General features: G+C 30.2%; 1 protein-coding gene across 1 annotated transcript; it reads left to right on the forward strand.

Annotated features, from left to right (window-relative positions):
• Nucleotides 1-17,753: 17,753 nt before the first annotated feature.
• LOC123218229 (BOI-related E3 ubiquitin-protein ligase 1) lies at nt 17,754-19,017 on the forward strand. The gene is made up of 3 exons (XM_044639524.1): nt 17,754-17,926; nt 18,011-18,332; nt 18,424-19,017. Exons 1-3 carry the CDS (start codon nt 17,871-17,873, stop codon nt 18,949-18,951), a joined length of 906 nt encoding a protein of 301 aa, XP_044495459.1. The 5' UTR covers nt 17,754-17,870; the 3' UTR covers nt 18,952-19,017.
• Nucleotides 19,018-19,263: the final 246 nt, after the last annotated feature.

The following is a 19,263-nucleotide window of genomic DNA, read 5'->3' on the forward strand; positions in this document are numbered from 1 at the left end:
ATTCATATACCCTAGTGTATGGAGGACACACCCCTATGTATAATTGAGAAAAATGGAAAAGAAGGTTTAAAAGTTTAGCTATGCCTATGCATGTTAATGGTAATGACTATTTTACCTCTATGAGGGATGAACATGAGGAAAACTAAGGATAAAGCCCTAATAAAGGCAATATAAGATGAGAATTGTTATAGATATGTCTAACTATATGGATGACGACATAGACCTAGATCAGAGTGATTCTAAATCAAAAATTGAAATGATGTGTTATCTTATTCCTACCAACAAGTTATGTGTAGTATAGTTATTCCACCAAGCTTAGTATAACGTGGACTCATCATCGAGTTATGGTAGTTTAACTCATCACCGAGCTATGGTAATGTGACTCATCATTGAACTATATGCAAAGTGACTCGTCACTAAGTTATGTATAGTGTGACTTATCACTAAGTTGTATGTAGTGTGATTTATCATCGAGATATGTGCAACGTGATCATGCCACGAGCTATGCGCAATATGGTTGTAAAAGCATTGAAGCTAGCTTATGTGAATGTTTGTATGACTTTAACTGGAATCCAAATTGGCATGTGTACAAGGTATAGTATATAAATGATATTAAGGATATTACATGCTTTCACCAAGTGTCTGGACACCGATATACATTATTTGGTACTAGTCATAAAGGATGACATAGACATTAAGATTTAGGCACAGGATGTCAAGATATTAGGATAGGCATATAGGATGTTGTTGTAACATCCAAAATACCATAAGTAGATTGAATACAAACAAACTAGACTTATGTTATTCCTTTACTACCATGTGTATTAGATGGAGAGGTCACCTATTTCCTGAGTGCATTTCACTCACCATATTCCTTTGTGATTTTGCAAGTAAGATCGTAAAGCAGCAGGGCAATGGTAGAGCTAGCAGGTCAAACTAGGTTATTGCATAAGACAAAGGGCATTTTTGTTATTTGCACTTTTGGACTTTCATTTACATTTGTTTATGCATTGACTTTTGAGACTTGGGATGTTATGGACTTGAGTTTTGTAAACTTAGTTTTTAGACATTTAACTTGGATTGGATTATTTATTAAAGTTTATTAATACACTTTTTGGGGTTATAGGCATTTATTTGTTATAAATACTTTGCATTTAATTATTGCTACAAATGTTTTTGAATGTTTTAAAATAACACGTCTTTTCGTGATATATTTCGGATAAGGGTATGTGTCTGGAGAGCATTGTTATATACAATAAGAATAAAAATTAATCAATTTGAAGGAAAATAAAGTTATTTGAGTTTAATTTTGAAGAAAGATTGAAAATAAATAAAATAAGTGTGTGTTGTGTCTCGCTTGCAAGTGCACGAGTCATCAAGTAATATAATAGATATCAATCCCAAAAGGATTAGAAAATTGACTACTAATTTGTTTTGAAGTGCAAATTAGCTAAGGAGACTATATATGTAAAGGGCTTCTAATGTAAGAGTACATCTACTACTACTTCTAAACTATTAAAATTATTAAATATGCAATTGATTAAAGCAACCGACAGAATACGACTATAACAATACTACTAAACTTCAGATGATAAAAGACTTCTAAAACTTCAGGTTTCACCAACACTCCCACATAAATCTTTAGAGTGAGTAAAACTACTAAGGTAATTGTGATGTGTTATCTGTTGAACGAGCTCTTACTTTCATGGCTACTCGGATAAAAATTACTCATTACGTTCTGTGACTCTAATAACTCAACAAGGAATTTTAATAGATTCTGGCAGTAACTTCATACCTGTATTTCAATAGTTTACTGACATGTGCAAAGATATGCCCCTATCTTTACGATAAACAATGAACAACCATCTATTATATCAAAGCATAATGATATTATAAAATATAAATAAGTTACTACAAAATTATAAGGACTATCGGATTCCCTTTAATTCCTAAACTAAAAAGGCTTAGTCACTCATACTAAAATTAAATACACAACAATAATTATATTTAAACATTGTACTTAAGGGAAAAATTGAAAGATTGTATATATGTGATGTATGTGTGCTTGAGCCTTCTGTTGTCACTTTCATTTGCTATCATGCATTAATCTTGTACTCCTTATGGCTTATGAAATGCAAGTAGTGAATCATTATATCACGTAAGGCCTTTTCTATGAATTGCTACAAGAGAGTGTTTTTGGCTAATTGTTCAAACAATTTCATATGTCTTTCACCGCATAGCAACAAGAATATTAAATTCTTTCCTAATCTCAATTTTGCATTGAATTTGCTTTTTTCCATATTCTTTGATATTGACAGGTGTGGATTTGTTCCTTGTTTCCTATTTCATGCTTGTGTATTTGCTTTCTCCTTATACAGTTAGGAGATCCCTATTATTTCTTCCAATTTCTTCTTCCTTCCGCGAATTCCCTTCCTCTTTTCCACTCCTTTTTCCTATGAAACAATAATAAAAAAAATAATAAAATATCTAGAAATATTAATATTAATTAATTAAAACCTTAAACTATTTTATTACTAAAATGCAAAAATTTACGCTTTTAGACATGGTATATGGGCATATATTTTAAGAGTAATAGTATGCAAGAAAAAAGAGAATGTTCTCAATATAATTTGAATAGGTAAAGAGAATGTCCTCATGTTAATCTTAGACTAACAAGATTAGTTACTTCATTACTGCACCTTTTCTTCTCTACTTCAAGAAGAGATTTTGAGTACATATAGAATCATTTTACCTACAAGCCACCTGTGAAGATTAGATTTTGCTTTGGCCTATATTTATAACATGAAGTAGGCTACTTTGGTTGAATGCCATTTCAATTTATAGGTCTAATCAAACGTAAGTCATCTTGCTTTATAATAAAAAAGCTAATAGAAAATCAATAACCTTCAAGATTGGTTAATTATAAGGTGAGCAATTAATGTATTGATATATTTTCAAATGTGTCACTTTTTCATGTTTAAACCATAATACCTTATATATTTGCCCAAGAGGCACTACATTATTTTGCCAAAAAACTATAAAATATTAAGAGACAACAACTTGGGATGGCAGGATTAAAACAAGTAAATATACTTATATAATTGAAAAAACTAAATCTCAATCAGCCAATTGGAAGGTAAATACGTTGTCAATGGCAAGGCGAGTTACTCTCATGTGATTGGTGGTGTTGACTCTCCATCATTGTGCTATGCAAAGTTCCTCTCTCCCTCTTTCTGTGTTAGATGAGTTAGAGAAATCATGTTGTAGTTTTATATAGGGTGATATTAATAATTCTAGAAAAAATCATTGTCACCTAGGAAAAAATTTGCAAGCTAAAGGAAAATGGAGGATTGGGGATAAAAAAACTTTGCTTCCTTTAATGCTGCATTTTTTAGTAAGGTGACATGGGCATTGTAATACCCACAAATTTGTCCAAAATTGTTATTGTCTTTTGGCTTTGAGTATTTGATTATTGTGAAATTGAGCTTGCATGGTCATGTGGGAAGGTCAAACACTCGTGTGTTTGATGGCAAGGGTAAAATAGTTCTTTTTGATTTGATGTTTGATCATTGGTGAAGTGTGGATGATATGCACACCCTTGTATAAGTAGGTACACGCCCGTGAATAATGGTCATGCATAGTCAGCGCATTTAAATTTTGGATAAGGATGAGTTTTGCAGGGATTTTGAAACATGTCATTAATGGGTAATAACATACATGCCTATGTGTGAACATTACACACCCGTGCATCGTGACTTTTATTAAAAATAAAAAGAACCTAGACACGTTTGACTTGGGGATTCACATATTTTCACAACAAAGCAAAGAGCAAAGTGAAAAGTGAGGGTTTTGTGAGACCTTGAAAGCTTGGACGTAAGGGAAAGCACTTGAGGATTAACCTAAGCCACAAGAAGAGCTCTTAGGCATAAGAGAAAAGGTAAGTAATGCAATCTATCATTTCATTTGATGTTTGGTTGATTTTATGATGATTTAACTTGTATGAAATGTAAATTTAGCATTCATAAATATATTTATTTGTAGACTTTCTTGTTTTGATGCTGAGCATATTAAATGGGTGGATTTATAGTTAAGGGAGGAAAATATGAATGCTTATATATACGGTTTGGACTATTGTACATCTCGATATTGTGAAGAATTAATGTTTGGTATTTATATATGAATTATGATGTTTTAATAGTTGTTGTGATTGGATGAATTAAGGGATTGGAATGGTGGCATGGAATGGATAAAGGATTAAAACAAGCTATGAACTATGAATGTATGTTATTGAGACTTTGATTCTTTATTTGTTAAAAGTTTGGTTGTAAACTGCATGGAGATACTTTGGAAATGACTTGGCTACTAGTGGTATGTGTTTTGGTTGTCGGAAAATGGGTTAGTTAGTCAGAAATTTAAAGTGTGGACTGAAACAAAATTATGGAAAATTAGCATCACACGCCTAGTGACACATGCTTGTATGTCTATGACACACGTCCATGTGCTTTTGGGGGAAAACTCTCCTTATGTTGGGTTAAAGCCATAAGAGTATGGATTTAGGAATGGACAAATGTCTATATTCCCTACGCCAAGGATACACCCCTGTGGCTACGACGCATGCCCATATAGATTAAATAATACACCACCATGTGTGATGGATACACACCCATGTACTTTTGGAGAAATTTAGAAATAAAGACATGTGAAGTACATAAAGAGTATATGAAGTTCAATATGAGTATATGAGTTTGAAAATGACTAGTTTGCCCCTATAAGGGATAATTATAAGGGAATGAGCTATAAGGCCCTAACAAATTTAATATTAGGTTAATATCAGATAAATATATCGAACTACATGGAAGATGACATGAAAAAAATTTGGGTATGTCTAACAATGTGGACAAGGACACGGACCCTAATCAAAGTGATTCCGAGTCAAAAATTAGAAAGATGTATTATAATATTGTGACTTTTTGCAAAGTTGTGTGTAGTGTGACATATCACAAAGCTATGTGTAGTATAATCGAGCCACCAAGTTGTGTATAATGTGGCTATGAAAAAATTAAGGCTACTCTATGTGATATTGATACCTTTAGATGATTATACATTGACACAAGGCATCGTAGCATCTGCGATGCTTATGCACACATTGACGCTAGGTGTCGTAGCATCTAGGATGCATGTGCAATAATATGAGACACTTGAGGTCTCACTATTCTTATGATATAATATTCATAGCTTCAAGTGTAGCCAGCATGTGCATTAGGTGCATTTTATAATTGACACTCTAGGATGTCTCATGCTTTCACCAAACTTTCAAGAGGCCAAAGTACATTGTTTGGAATTAGTCATCTAAGATGACACCACCATTGAGGATTGAGCATTGGATGTTGAGCTAATTCGGATAGGTATTTAGGATGCTAAAGAAACATTTGTGACACCATAAGAAGATTGATGAAAGGACACATATGAGAACATCCTTAATTATGATACTTACTGAGTGTGGTTCACTCATCGTTTTCCTTTGTAGTTTTGCTTGTAAGTTATGATTAGTAGGGTAATGGGGGAGTCAACAGGTCAACTCAAGTTAAGGGGAAATTTGGTCGTTTGTGATTTTGGACCTTTGATATTTTGTTTATGGTTATGATTATGCTTTTTGAGATTTGTATTTGTGAATTTCAAACACGCTATTATGTAATTGAACTACTGTGTTATAGATATTTCTAATAAGTATTCTTTTTGGGATTGTGAAAGTTTTCTATAATATCATGCTATTATTTATTACTGAATGTGTTTAGGAAAAGTTTTAATTAACACATCTCTTCGAATACCTATTTCAAGAAAGAGTATGTATCTAGAGATGGGTGTTACAGAGGTGTCTTGAAAGACGAATACTATAGGTTAAAGTGCTTAGTTCGAAGTATAAAAGAGCCCAGGTTGATAGAGGTATATTTGTGTGAAAACCTTCTAAATCACCTTTATGATGGCAATATGTAAAAATGCTAAAATGATTATTCAAAATTGTCACTTTAACATCAAAATGGGAGAAATACCCGATTTTGGCTAGATACTTAGGTTACTGAGACTAATCTCTTATCATGGCAACAGAAACTGTGCCTACACAATTGCTCCATGCAAAGGTGACAAACTATGCAAGTGACAATGGAAAATGGCATTGGGATAAGTTCTCCCCTTACCTTCCTATAAGAATTTGTCTAATGATTGCAATAGTGAACCCCTAACGAAAAATGAATTAGATGATGAGATTATATGGAAGTTGATAGCAAATGACATTTTTAGTGTTAGTTTTGTGTATGACCTTCTCTCGAGTATAAGTCAATCAAGGGGTAAATCAACATGGAATGACTTATAGAGTTGTCAAGTACCTTAACGAATTCATCAATTTATTTAGTTGGTGGCTCACAAATAGCTATTAACTAATAGTCGAAAAATGAGGATAAGTCTTATTGGTTCAGCTAACTATCCATTTTGTGGATAGTTAGAAATTAAACATTCATATGGAATTACTCAAATTGTTTTCAACAATTAGTAACATTATCAATTTAGTATATTGTTAATTTTGTAAGCTAAACAATGATACAAATTAATGATAATTACTCCTAGATGTGGATTTAAGTTAAGTCGAGTTTGAGCAATTGCCAGCTTAAGCTCTATTCATTTGAACTGGTTATGAGTTCCCCAGAGAAAACTTCAAAAAAGAAGAAAAATGGTCACCATAGATGAAGACAAAGATGAATCCATCGATGACTTTTTGGTGACACAATCTAAAGATATGGTTACCCTTGCTTGAACTCATAATAGATAATGAGTAAATACCTTGAAGGGAGTACGATGAGCTACATACAAGAAAGAGAAAAAAATGTGTTGACACTAAGTTGGTAATATATATATATATATATATATATATATATATATATATATATATATATATATATATATATTGCTAATCAACAAATTGATAATATTACCCGTTTGATAAAACCCATTAGTTAAAATTTAAATATTTATATATAGAATAATTCAAATTGTTTTCAACAATCAATAGCATTATCAATTTAGTATATTGTTAATTTTGTATGCTAAACAACAATACAAATTAATGATAATTACTCTAATAAGTGAATTTCAATCAAACCAAGTTTGAACAAGGACCAGCTCAAACTCAATTCGCTTGAGCTAGCCATGAGCTCACTGGAAAAGACTTTAGAGTTGAAGAAGAAGAGTCACTAGAGATGATGACAAAGATGAATTTTCCAATGATTTTCCCGTGATACAATCTAAAGTTAGGGCTATCCTTGCTCATGCTTGGCTCATTCATGCCAAACTCCAAGTTGGCTCAACTTGGATCCACCCATATATAATTGTCCCCTTTGACATCTTAACTTAGAAATTGAATATCTGAATGAACTAATAGTTCTTAATAACTAGTTGCATTATAAATTTGTTATGTTCTTAAACATGCGTGTTCGTTTATTAATTATTCTCTCTTTGAAATGAATTTTGAAAAAAAAAAAAAAAAGCTATTGCTATTAATTTTGTGGGAGACCCTGGTGTTGAGATGATGAAAACTCATTTCAAAAACCTAGATGAATGTGGAACACATGGAGATCGTAGATGCCAAGATGAGGCAACAGATATATATGGGATGGAAAATCATCCAAAGAATTGTACATGCGTCTTTGAAAATTATAACAGAGTAGCAATGACGATTACGAAAAAGCCCTGTATACCTTTGCCTTTATACGATTCTTCACTTGACCACATCTATCGTAAATTATTGATTCATGTTTCAAACGTTTTACAGCCATAATTGAGAGATTTGAAAGCTAGAGAGATTGGTCCATAATAAACCATAATGAAGATACATTACTTTGGTAAATTAATAAATGAAAGCGATATATAGGTATGAACAGTGAGCACAAATTTTAACTTGGTTGTCGTGTGTGCTAAGTCAAGTTAATTAGCCTCCATAACTAATATTACAAACAAGATAAATTAATTAATTGTGTAATTTCAAGGCATACGAAACCAATAGATATTATAAATTTTTGGTTTTATTTTATAAGTTTTTAAAATAATATTATATATACAAACTATAAATATTAATGAGTATAAATAAATTTGCCTATTATTATATTGATAAAATATTGATGTATGTTTTGTGTAAGACTTTTTTTCACTTAATTAATATGTTATCAATCTTTTCTTTTCATTCTTTTTGGTTTATTAAATTTATTTTCTATGAGATTACTTAACATGTATTGTATCCAGTCTTATGAAATAATAGAAAACAGAATCTTGACAATTTCAACCATTATTGTGATCTGTCTTAATGTCATTTTAATCTCCTAATATATAATATCACTTTTCATGTTCGTCCTCTGTTATCACAAGATTACATAATTATCTTCCATATCAAACGCAATAACTTGATTGACTAATGTCATTTACATATCTAGATCCAATATATTGGGATATTAATTAAAATAATATATTTTTTTCTCCTGTATATATATAGAGCCACTTTTATTTCTTATTATACATATATACCCTAAAACATAAAATATCTATAATACTCTTAGGTTTTATACTCATACAATCACATATAAACTCACCAAGTTAAGACATAAAACTCACTCATTCATCCAACTAAAACTAAAATATGAGATGAAAATATGATATTTTTCAATGACTTTAACGATAAGAAGGTTGGTCAAGTGGTTGGCTGACAAGCCAAGCACCCAACTAACCAATTTATTTTTAAAAAATTGGTTAATTTGGTGGTTGGCCAACCGACAAAGTATCCAATCAACTAATTTATTTTTAAAAATTGGTTAGTTGGGTGTTTGGTCGACCAGCCAACCCATCTAGCCGACTCATTCAGTCATCTTCAAATCTCATAATCTTCTTCTTTTAAAAGTAAAGCCAACTTAAAAAATGATTATATTTGTATAATAAAAAAAGTGATTATATATGAATAAAAAGTAAAAAAAAAAAAATTGTTATTTTAATCAATATCCCCAATATATTAGTTTATAGACATATCTTGTTATGCATTTACATTTTTATCCCTTTCGTTGTCTTTTAATTAGAGAAGACAATTTATAATCACCATTGTTACTTTGTTAAGATAAATTCAAAGATATTATTAGTATTTATTACTGTTTTCATTATTGCTTGCATAAGATTCTGCCTTACAAACCAACAACCATAATTCTTTGCATCACCACCTCATCTAATAAATACATAAGAAGATCCTTTTACAAAAGTACTTATAAAAAAAATGGAATAATATAATAAGACATTGATGAAATAAATGGATTCATTTAATATTAATATCCAAACCAATTAGAGGCATGTTAATGTAAAACACTTGCAATACCAAAAGATATGTTTAATGCAATAAAGACATGCAATACCAAAAAATTGTATGAATAAATTAGTAAAAAATGTTTATACATATAGTTTTATTCATTAATCATAAGTGTAATTTATAATAATTTCATATATAACATATTATTGTGTGATTGAATAATTTTAAATTAAAAATAAAATAACATCTAATCATCTGATGATACATCATATGTATATTCAAATTAGATATAAAAATATATATACACATAATATTGCTCTTCTGAAAATTAATATAGATTTCAAAGATTATAAATTACTTATTATCTTCACAAGATACAAAATTAATAATTGCATCATATTAAAATGTTATAAAAAAATTAGGAGACTTTCACCAAATCTAGTTTTTAATTAAAATTAATTTATAAGATATTATAATCAAATTATACTTCATACAGCCAATCATGGCTATTAGTGTGGTATAATATAGAATATTCATAGTATGAAATAATATAATATAAATAAAAAACAATACAAATTTTAAGATAAGTAAAAATTAAATACAATATAATATTTTATAATATGATATATATTGATAATTTTACTAATATAGGTATATACATTTTTTGATAAAATAATGATGTGATAGGTTATATATAAAAAATTTCATAAGTTGAAAATATTGTAATATTTTGTAAAATAGTACCATGACAATTAAAATTTTTATTAATATTAAAAAGATGTATGCTACAATTTTTTATAATGCATGATTTAAAAAATTATATTTTTTATACATAATCTGCGATTTGATTAATAAACACTGTCCTAAAGCCTCGTAAATTAGCATAGTTTATTATCGCACTTAGTCAGCAAGAAAATTAATAATATAATTAGAGGTAGGATTTCTTAGCAAAACATTAATAATATTAAGAGACTAAAAACTCTCTTGGCGGCCGCCATAATTAAATAAGCAAAATTAATTGAAGTGGTGTCAAATCATTTGATCCCCACATTCCACCTAATATTAGTCTATTTAGGTGCATAATCACATCTTAATGAAGCACATGTACAAGCTTTAAGGTATATGGAATTGGAAGGACCCATTTTTGCATGCTTTTTTTAATTTTAGTAGAAAAAAGAAGAAGCACTTTATAATAAAAATGGCTTCCATTCAAACATCATTTAGCCACCCACTTTAAAAAGCTTCCCCACCCAAAATTGTTTTTGTATAAAAGTGATTCTGTTTCATCTATTGGTTACAAGTTTATATTGATTACTTAGAGGAATCAAAACAAGAGTTGGGATGTTAAAGATCCATTATATTTTGAAGGGTACAATACATCTTCCCTCCAAAGATTTCATCCAATAAATTTTTCTCATTTGGGTATTGTATGATATGATACAATATAAATAAAAAACGATATTTATCTTAAGTTGCATGAAAATTTTGTATAATATATACAGTAAATATATTATATAATACAATCGTATAAGTAATTTTACTGATACACTTTTTTGAGTGATCCTGTAGTAAGAGTAAAAAGAGAAATTTTATAACTTTAAAGGTATTTGTGATATTTTTCGAGATGATAATGTAGCAATATAAAATTTTTATAATTTAATTTAAAACAACATATGCTACACTATGATACACAATATTAAAAATTAGATTTTTAAGACACAATATAATATATAATTCAACTATTATAATATAAAATTATAATTTAACCCTTTTGTTTGTGTTTCATTAGAGGTCCTTTTTTTTTTAATTTTTGTGACATTTACTATCTTTTATTAATTGCGACATAATATGCTTTATTTAACCTGGTATTTTCATACTCAAACTCAATAAATATTATCTGTTTTGACCCAAAATTCTTATACTTTGTTAAGATGACCCGATGACCCAAAACATATAAACTAAATCTTGACAATATATGAGGGGAAACTTATTAGTAAAGAAAACCTTAGGGGGTATATTGAATTAAACCTATCAACAAAAAGGAACCCAACCTAAAAGCAAGTGTGGATTTGGAAGCACACTGTTTTTTGGTTGCTTTTTTATATTTTTCCTACTTTGAATCATCATAGGATCTTCCAAGTGGGTGGCATATAAAACCACCCTTTGAAGATAGAAAAGGGAGAATGAAGAGAAGTGGCTTGGCTAGCTAGTGGCCATTATTACTAGAAATTATTTAATTTGAAAGTAAAGCTAACATATAGGAATTTCTTAAGTGGAAACTTCTCATAAATTTTTAAACGTGGAAGATGAAGATGGAGATGAAGGTGATATCTTACTAGATCAATATTTGATTCTTATATGGTTAGTATTATTGGCCCAACAATGTAATAAATATGTATACCTTTTCTTGTTTGTTGAAGCGTGGAGTCTGATCATGTATAAAGACCGTCTTGGTAAAGTTGGTCAAGGTCAAGTGGGATGGCATACTTAATTACATTGTTCTAACTTTCTAAATAAATATGTTATCATATCTCTTGTATTTAATAACCCTAAAATTAATAAAAAAACCAGGTGCGACCAAAGACGTCTTTGATTTCGAGTTTCTTTTCACTTAGATTCGTTGTTTTATATATTTTTTTTTTCATATAATTGTGTGTAATTAGAAGAATTTTTTTAATGAATTTTTGAACCTTTAAAGAAGATGATTAAATGAAAATGATTGGTAGGGTTTGGACTTGATTTAAATCGAATATGAATAAATCTCAATTCAAATCTAAAAGAATTAGCTAGATATTGATTCAAAGTCAATGAGTTGAGACTCAAATTTAATTTAAAATAACTTAATTATAGATTCAATCCAAGTCATTTTGAATTTAAAGATTTTAATCAATTTAAACTCGAATCTTTACATGAATTTAACTCATTTTATCTAAGTTATGATTCAAGTTTAAACAACTTAAATTAAAACCCTACAAAAGGTAGAGCTAATATAAACTTCATTCATTCTTGAGAAAAGTATAGCACTATCAAGCTTATCGAGGTCAAAAATAGAAAAGAATTTTAAACACATTATTAAAGCAAAAGAAAAAAATTAATTAATTAAAGGTGCATAGAATTTGGACAGGTATAATAATGCAGCTTATGTGTGAGCATGTGCTCACATTTGAAAGCTTTTGTAAGCAAAATGAATTGCATAAGTTGTCTTGACTCTTGACACAAGACAGATTTGCTGAAGTTTCTAAGCACATTCATATCTTTCTTCTCTTTTTAATTTTATTCTTAGAAGTGGAACTCCAATAATTTAATAGTGAAATCAATTGCCTGCATCATGTATGTCACCATCCCAATTATATCCTATATAAATTATTGATAATATTTCGAACATAAACAACTATTCAAACACGGCTATAAATATTAATGCATCATTATATAATAAATTAATTATTAATTATTAATAAAATAACACTTAATATATATTTCCAATAACTTTTATGATTTATACTCTTTCTTTGCTTCTTCTTCTTTTGAAAGGTTGAAAGTTGTAATTTAATTTTGAGATTCCTTCTCAACTTAACTAATAAAGATTTTTTATACTATGACTTATACCACAATCTAGAACTTTTATCAATTGTGAGTTTTGAAGATTATTGGTTATGTCTCAACATTTTATCAAATTATCGAAGACGTTATTATATATTAAAAGCGAAGTTTTTCATATGATTACCAAAGAAAATGGAAAAAAATATAGCTTAAAATTACAAGAAACATCTAAGGTTCAAACTTTTCCCAATGTTTTATATTGTTAGTTACAATCTTTCAATTCTTGTAAAATATAGATTGAGATACTACAATTCATTATCTTTATTTTGTTAGAAATTTCTTGATATAAGTTAATATTAATTATGTTTTTAGCTTAATAAAACTGGGTAATTGAATAGTCTAACAACAGTTTATAAATGGGTGTAAGTAATCAATAAAAATGAATTTAATATATTTAAAGGTTATGATGTAAGTGGACAAAATTAAGTATGGGTCTTGAGGTTTATTAGACCTTGATAGAGTATAAATATTGACTAGATCCTTACTCCGAAATCTAATATAGTAGAACTGCAATATAACTTGTCTCATTAAAAAGTTGTTATTCAAAAATATTTTTGAAGTAGAAAACTAAGTCACGTCGAAAGATAATTTCAATAGTTTCACGGATTCAAACTATATGACTATCCAAGTATTTTTAAAACCTTAAAGTTTAATTCAGTATAGAATTAAACTTGATTGATTTATTTTATTCAATTCTTAGTTTACTTTGGGAGAAGTAGTTCATCAATATTCTTTAATAGATTTTCAAAAAAAATTAAAAGATTGTTAATCTATATTTGATTTGATTTGATTTAATTCGAATTCATGGTTCAACTTTATGGATTGAATCTGGGCTCAAATCATTTTTGAATTTTACTCAATTAAGATAAGATTGAATCTACCTATGGATGGAATCTACCCCTAGATGGAAGCCAAAGGGTGAAGGAAGGTGGCTTTGAGAATCAATAAATTTGTCTACATTAAATTTGCTTTTCCATTTTTTTTTTCCTTTTTTTTTTCCTTTTTTTTGGTCCTGTCCCTTTTGGGAGAATTTAAAATGTAAAGACCATGTTAGACAAATAGTTTTGGAGGCATGGTGATGGTGGGGTGAACCTTCCATCTCTATTAAATTTTGGTCAATTTAACTATGATAATGGTTGGAAGATATGCCCATTAATTCAAATTTATTATGGGGACCAAATTAATTTGATCGTTGAACAACTTTTATATATATATTTTGCTCAGATGACATTTTCCCACTTTTAAATTTAAAAAATTGACACTTTCCCACGTTTCATGTCATATTAGTGAAATTTATTAATTTTTAAGATAGACATATCAAACAGACAATAATACCCTTTTATTACTTTCAATCTTTACTAAAGGTAAAAAACATTTTAGCCACAAAATTTTATTAAATAAATTTTTCATCTTTAGTTTATATTAATTTTAGGATTAATAAATATTAAAAAAATAAATTTAAAAAAGCTAAACAATTATCAATTGTGAATTGCATCAGGATAATGCAATTTCAATTAACTTGCACCATATTAATGCTATCCTAACTATTCTTAGTGACATTTCTCAAAGATGACTATTTAATTTTTAAAATTTATTTGTTAACATTTTGATTTTTTTAATTGAAAATAGAGATTTAAGTTGATAAAGGAAAATATATTTTATTTGTATTTTAGAGATGTAAATAGTATTAATCTTAATATATATATATATATATATATAAATTAAAAATAAACATTTTTACATTAACTAAATGTTTTCTAAAAGTATCTAGAAAAAATACATAAATACGAAAAATTATTTCTCTTCATTTTATTATTTTCTTATATATCTTTTATAATTTGATAATTTCGAATATGTTAATACAATATTCTTGAAAAGAGAATTATTTTTTTTTCATTTTAAATATAACATCGAATTATATCAAGAAAATAGGACCTTAAAATTATAACATATCCAGTTTAATGCACTTGAAAAGGGTTAAATTGGTAATTAAATAAATCAATCACTAATGGACAAATTTGTGATCCTATTTTGTCAACTAAAACTAGTGCAAAAAGATAGTTGGAGATGTACCAATTGATTCTAATTTATTTGTCAACTAAATATCAAAAGCATGCATTAGTTTCTTTTGTTTTTGTCTTGGTTTTGAGTGCTTTTGACCTATCCAACCCATAAACAAATAAATAAGCTTTTTAAATTAAGAACTACAGAGACGCAGCCAAACTCATCCTTGTCAGAATCCAGTAAGTTATGATCAACGATTAGCTACAAGAATAATTATTAAATATGTTTTTTATCCGTCAATCATTTATAAGTGCGGATAAGTCTTTTTATTAGAGAAAATTAAAAAAAAAACTATACAATGCAGTACATCTCTCTAGTGTACTAGTTTTTTTTCTTTTTACCTATTTTTTCAGGTGTTCACAAGGGAAAGCTATCATTTACTACAAAACGGGAATCATATTTTACTTATTTTGTTTTGTTTCTTTTATAATAAAAATAAATCTTGATAACAATTGCGTCCTGTAAATATGAAAGACAAATGCAAAGAAATGAAGACATAAGAAGACAAAGAAAAGGGGAGATCGGGTGCGTTTATTAATGCACTCTAGATATTACGCATAAGATGATATGAACCTTAGGAGAATCACACCTCAAAAGTTAGCTATTGAGATAGGAAAGCCCAAGGTCATAGAAATCTCACACTAGTTGTTCATACTTTCCAATGTGAGATCCAAGTCTCATACCTTACACTTGGGATCCTAACATACCACCACGCTCTGCAGTCCCGACGTCCACACGGGCTGGCTGTGTGCTAGCTCCCTGTTAGCCCTAGGCGAACACTGCAATGCCGGCGTCACCACCCGCACCGCATGATTACAACTGGGAGACATGATGATGGCTCTGATACCAAATGATACGAACCTTAGAAGAACCACACCTCAAAAGTTAGCTATTGAGATGGGAGAGCCCAAGGCCATATAAACCCCACACTAGTTGTTCATACTTTCCAATGTGGGATCCAAGTCTCATACCTTACACTTAGAATCCTAACATAAGAACTGTCGAATTATAGGATAGAAAACTTTCCTAGAAATCTAGCTAAGCTCCTTAATCCCCTTGGTCTAAAATCAAAGTTCTTTTCAAAACATATTTTATTGTATTTATAATATATTATAAACATAAGCTTTTAATCATCGGATTAAATTATATTAAAATTTTTATTTATCCTTTTTTTTTTTATATTTCATCTATCTCTTACCATATAAATAATAAGATTGATTAATTGATCTTCTATTACCATAATGATAATTTATTTTACGTAAAATTTTAAATTGTGTATATAGATTAATAATGAAAAATTTCATGGATAGTTTGGCATTAAAAAGAAAAGTCTTGAACCTTCAATGACCACCAATGTCTATTACTCATTAATCTATGGAATAAAAATCTTCCTAGATTGTTCATAGAAGATTGCATAAACTGACGCTAGACAACCAAACATATGAAGAATCCCACACCAATTTGGGATTGTCCAATCCTGCCATAAACAGTTGGCCAATTACAATAGCTCAAGCGCATCAGCCAATCTCTAATAGAATTGCAAAACCAAAATCAACTATGGGTGATCTCTCTAGCACCCTTAGTGCCCCAACAATCTCCTGTCATCAAAAGGACTTGTCCCCCTCTGAAGGAAGCGACCAAAAAAGCATTTATTTCCCATTTAGCTACCACTGGCTCTCGTTGATGCCAACAAAATGCCTCCAAATAAGTCTGCTCAGATCGTCCCTAGTGCGCATCATGCTCGGGCTCACTGTCTTCCATCAAAGACTCTTGCAACGGAGCAAACAATAAAATAATCACGATGTAGAACATTAAATCTTGCAAGTTGTATCATGCATTATACAATATTAATATCATGTTAATTAAGTTGACAAGTAATAAAAGGGTAAAATGGTAAATTTTGAAAGAGGATAAAACCCGTGCCAACCACCCACGCCACTGTTGACTCAAGTCCTAAGCAAAAGCAAGTTGTCCGTACAGCGACACGCACAACGCAAGTTTCTATAAATTTCCTCCAATCGGAGGGGACAAGACAAGGTAGCAAAACGGGGAAAGCGCAATAAAACGGCCTCCCGAGTGGGTCCCATAATAGACCCCACCACAACAAGATTTTATTTTTTAAGAAGAAATTATTAAAAATATTTATATTCGGAAATTAAAAAAAAAGATCTTTCCCTTCGCCTCGCACGTGGGACACGTGGGCCACACTCACGGTTCACTTTCATTTCACGACTAAACGGAACGCACTCTCTTTGTTTTTATATTATTTCCGCGTGTTGAACTGTCGCTTCGTATTGCTTACCTGGCATCCTAGCGTGCTTTTGAAACGTGGGCGATAGGAAAGGCGTCAGTTACTTTGTACAGAATCACCGCGCTGTAAATTCTTAATAATGTCAAGGAATTTAATAATAATAATAATCTATTTACAATATGTCAAATATGTAATTTACATAATAGAAATGGGAGATCAAAATTGAAAGGTCCCCAACAAATTTGTCATTTTATGCTAGAAATATGAAACCAAATCAATAGAAAATGGAAAATTTTTTAGTGTTAATAAATAAAAAATAAATAAAACCAAAAATATTTAAGACCAAATTCATTGTGCTTCTCTGTATTTACCAAAATTTATATAATAATATTTTATATACAAATAGATGAATATTGTAAAATCATATTGTAGTAATAAATTAAAATTAATATTAAAAGGATTCTCTCCCTCTAGAAGTCTTTGACCTTCTCTCTCTCTAAAAAACCAAAGCCTAAATAAACCATATTCACTCATTCATTCCACAAGGCTCCCCACTGGCCATCTCTCTCTTTAAACTCTCTTCGTTCTTGCTCTGTCATTTAAAAAAAAAAAATCTTCGTTTTCATGGCAGTGGAAGCTCGTCATATCGATCTCTTCCCTTCCCAACTCATTTCCCACAGGTATTATAATCTTCCCGTCTGAATTTCTGATTCTTTTTCTTGGTGGGTTCTCATTTTTGTGCAATTTTTTTATTCTTTTTGCAGGGATTTCGTTAAGTCGAATCAAGTAAACAACGATTTATGCAATAACCAGATGGATTTTTACCTCCCGTTTGCCGAATCATTGCCTTGTGTTGAGCCTCTTTTGCCTGCCGATAGCGGCCTGACTTACCATCTCAATCAAAACAATCATCCTCCCAGAAAGAGACCGAGAGAGAATACCAATAATTGTAATTCAATCTATGATCTTGAGGCCTCCCTCTCTCAAAAATCCAAGCTTTCTTCTTTCTCATCGTTTCTCGATGAAGATGTCGCCTTTCAGTTTCAGCAACAGCAACAGGAAATTGACCGCCACCTTGCCCATCATGTAAGTCAAGTTTTATATATCATTTCTCTCCATTTCTTCGTTTTAAAGAAACCATTTTTCTTATTTTTTTTGTTTTTTGGCTGAATTTTAGGTGGAGAAAGTGAGATTGGAGCTTCAAGAAGGAAGAAAGAGGCAATCGAGAATGATACTATCCGCCATTCAAGAAGCGGTTCTCAAGAAATTAAGAGAAAAAGACGAAGAGATTCAAAGAATGGGGAAGCTCAACTGGGTTCTTCAAGAGCGAGTGAAATCCCTCTACATTGAGAATCAAATATGGAGGGATTTGGCGCAGAGCAATGAGGCCACGGCGAACTCTCTGCGTTACAATCTCGAACAGGTCCTGCAGGCTAATATATCCACTGAGGACCACCACCGTCACGCCACCGAGGACGACGCCGAGTCGAGCTGCAGCAGCAGCGATTCCGGAGAAGGACCAACGGCGGTGGGGTCCACAAACAGGATGATGTGTAGGCGGTGCGGGCAGAAGGAATCGAGTGTGCTGGTTTTGCCATGCAGGCATTTGTGTTTGTGTACAGTTTGCGGGTCAAGCCTTCTCGGGTCCTGTCCCGTTTGCAATTCCATTATGGATGCTAGTCTCCATGTCAACATGTCCTCATGAAAAAAAAAAAAGGAAAAGAAAAATAAACCCCCTTTCACAAATGTATTATAAAAAAATTTTTCATTATTTTATTGGCCGTTATCTAACATTATCGGTTCAATACAAAATTTTATTTAGAATTAGTTAGAATAGTTTCAAAACTATGATAGATGTGTATTTAGTATCGAAAAAAACAAAAAAAAGATATAACATTATTGATTTGATACAAAAACTTGTTTAGAATTAGTGAAAACAGTTTTAGGCCTATGATGGGTGTGTTTGGTGTCGAAAAAAGGGAAAAACTAATATAACATTATCAATTCGGTACAAAAT

This window comes from Mangifera indica, chromosome 6 (assembly GCF_011075055.1).
Source record: "Mangifera indica cultivar Alphonso chromosome 6, CATAS_Mindica_2.1, whole genome shotgun sequence".
NCBI classification, from domain to species: Eukaryota; Viridiplantae; Streptophyta; class Magnoliopsida; order Sapindales; family Anacardiaceae; genus Mangifera; species Mangifera indica.

Excerpts from the sequence above, each read along its gene's own strand:
- LOC123218229 (XM_044639524.1), top strand. The coding sequence starts at position 17,871 with ATGGCAGTGGAAGCTCGTCATATCGATCTCTTCCCTTCCCAACTCATT. Across the intron at positions 17,927-18,010 it reads TCCCAACTCATTTCCCACAG|GGATTTCGTTAAGTCGAATC; the intron begins GTATTATAATCT and ends TTCTTTTTGCAG. Across the intron at positions 18,333-18,423 it reads ACCGCCACCTTGCCCATCAT|GTGGAGAAAGTGAGATTGGA; the intron begins GTAAGTCAAGTT and ends GCTGAATTTTAG.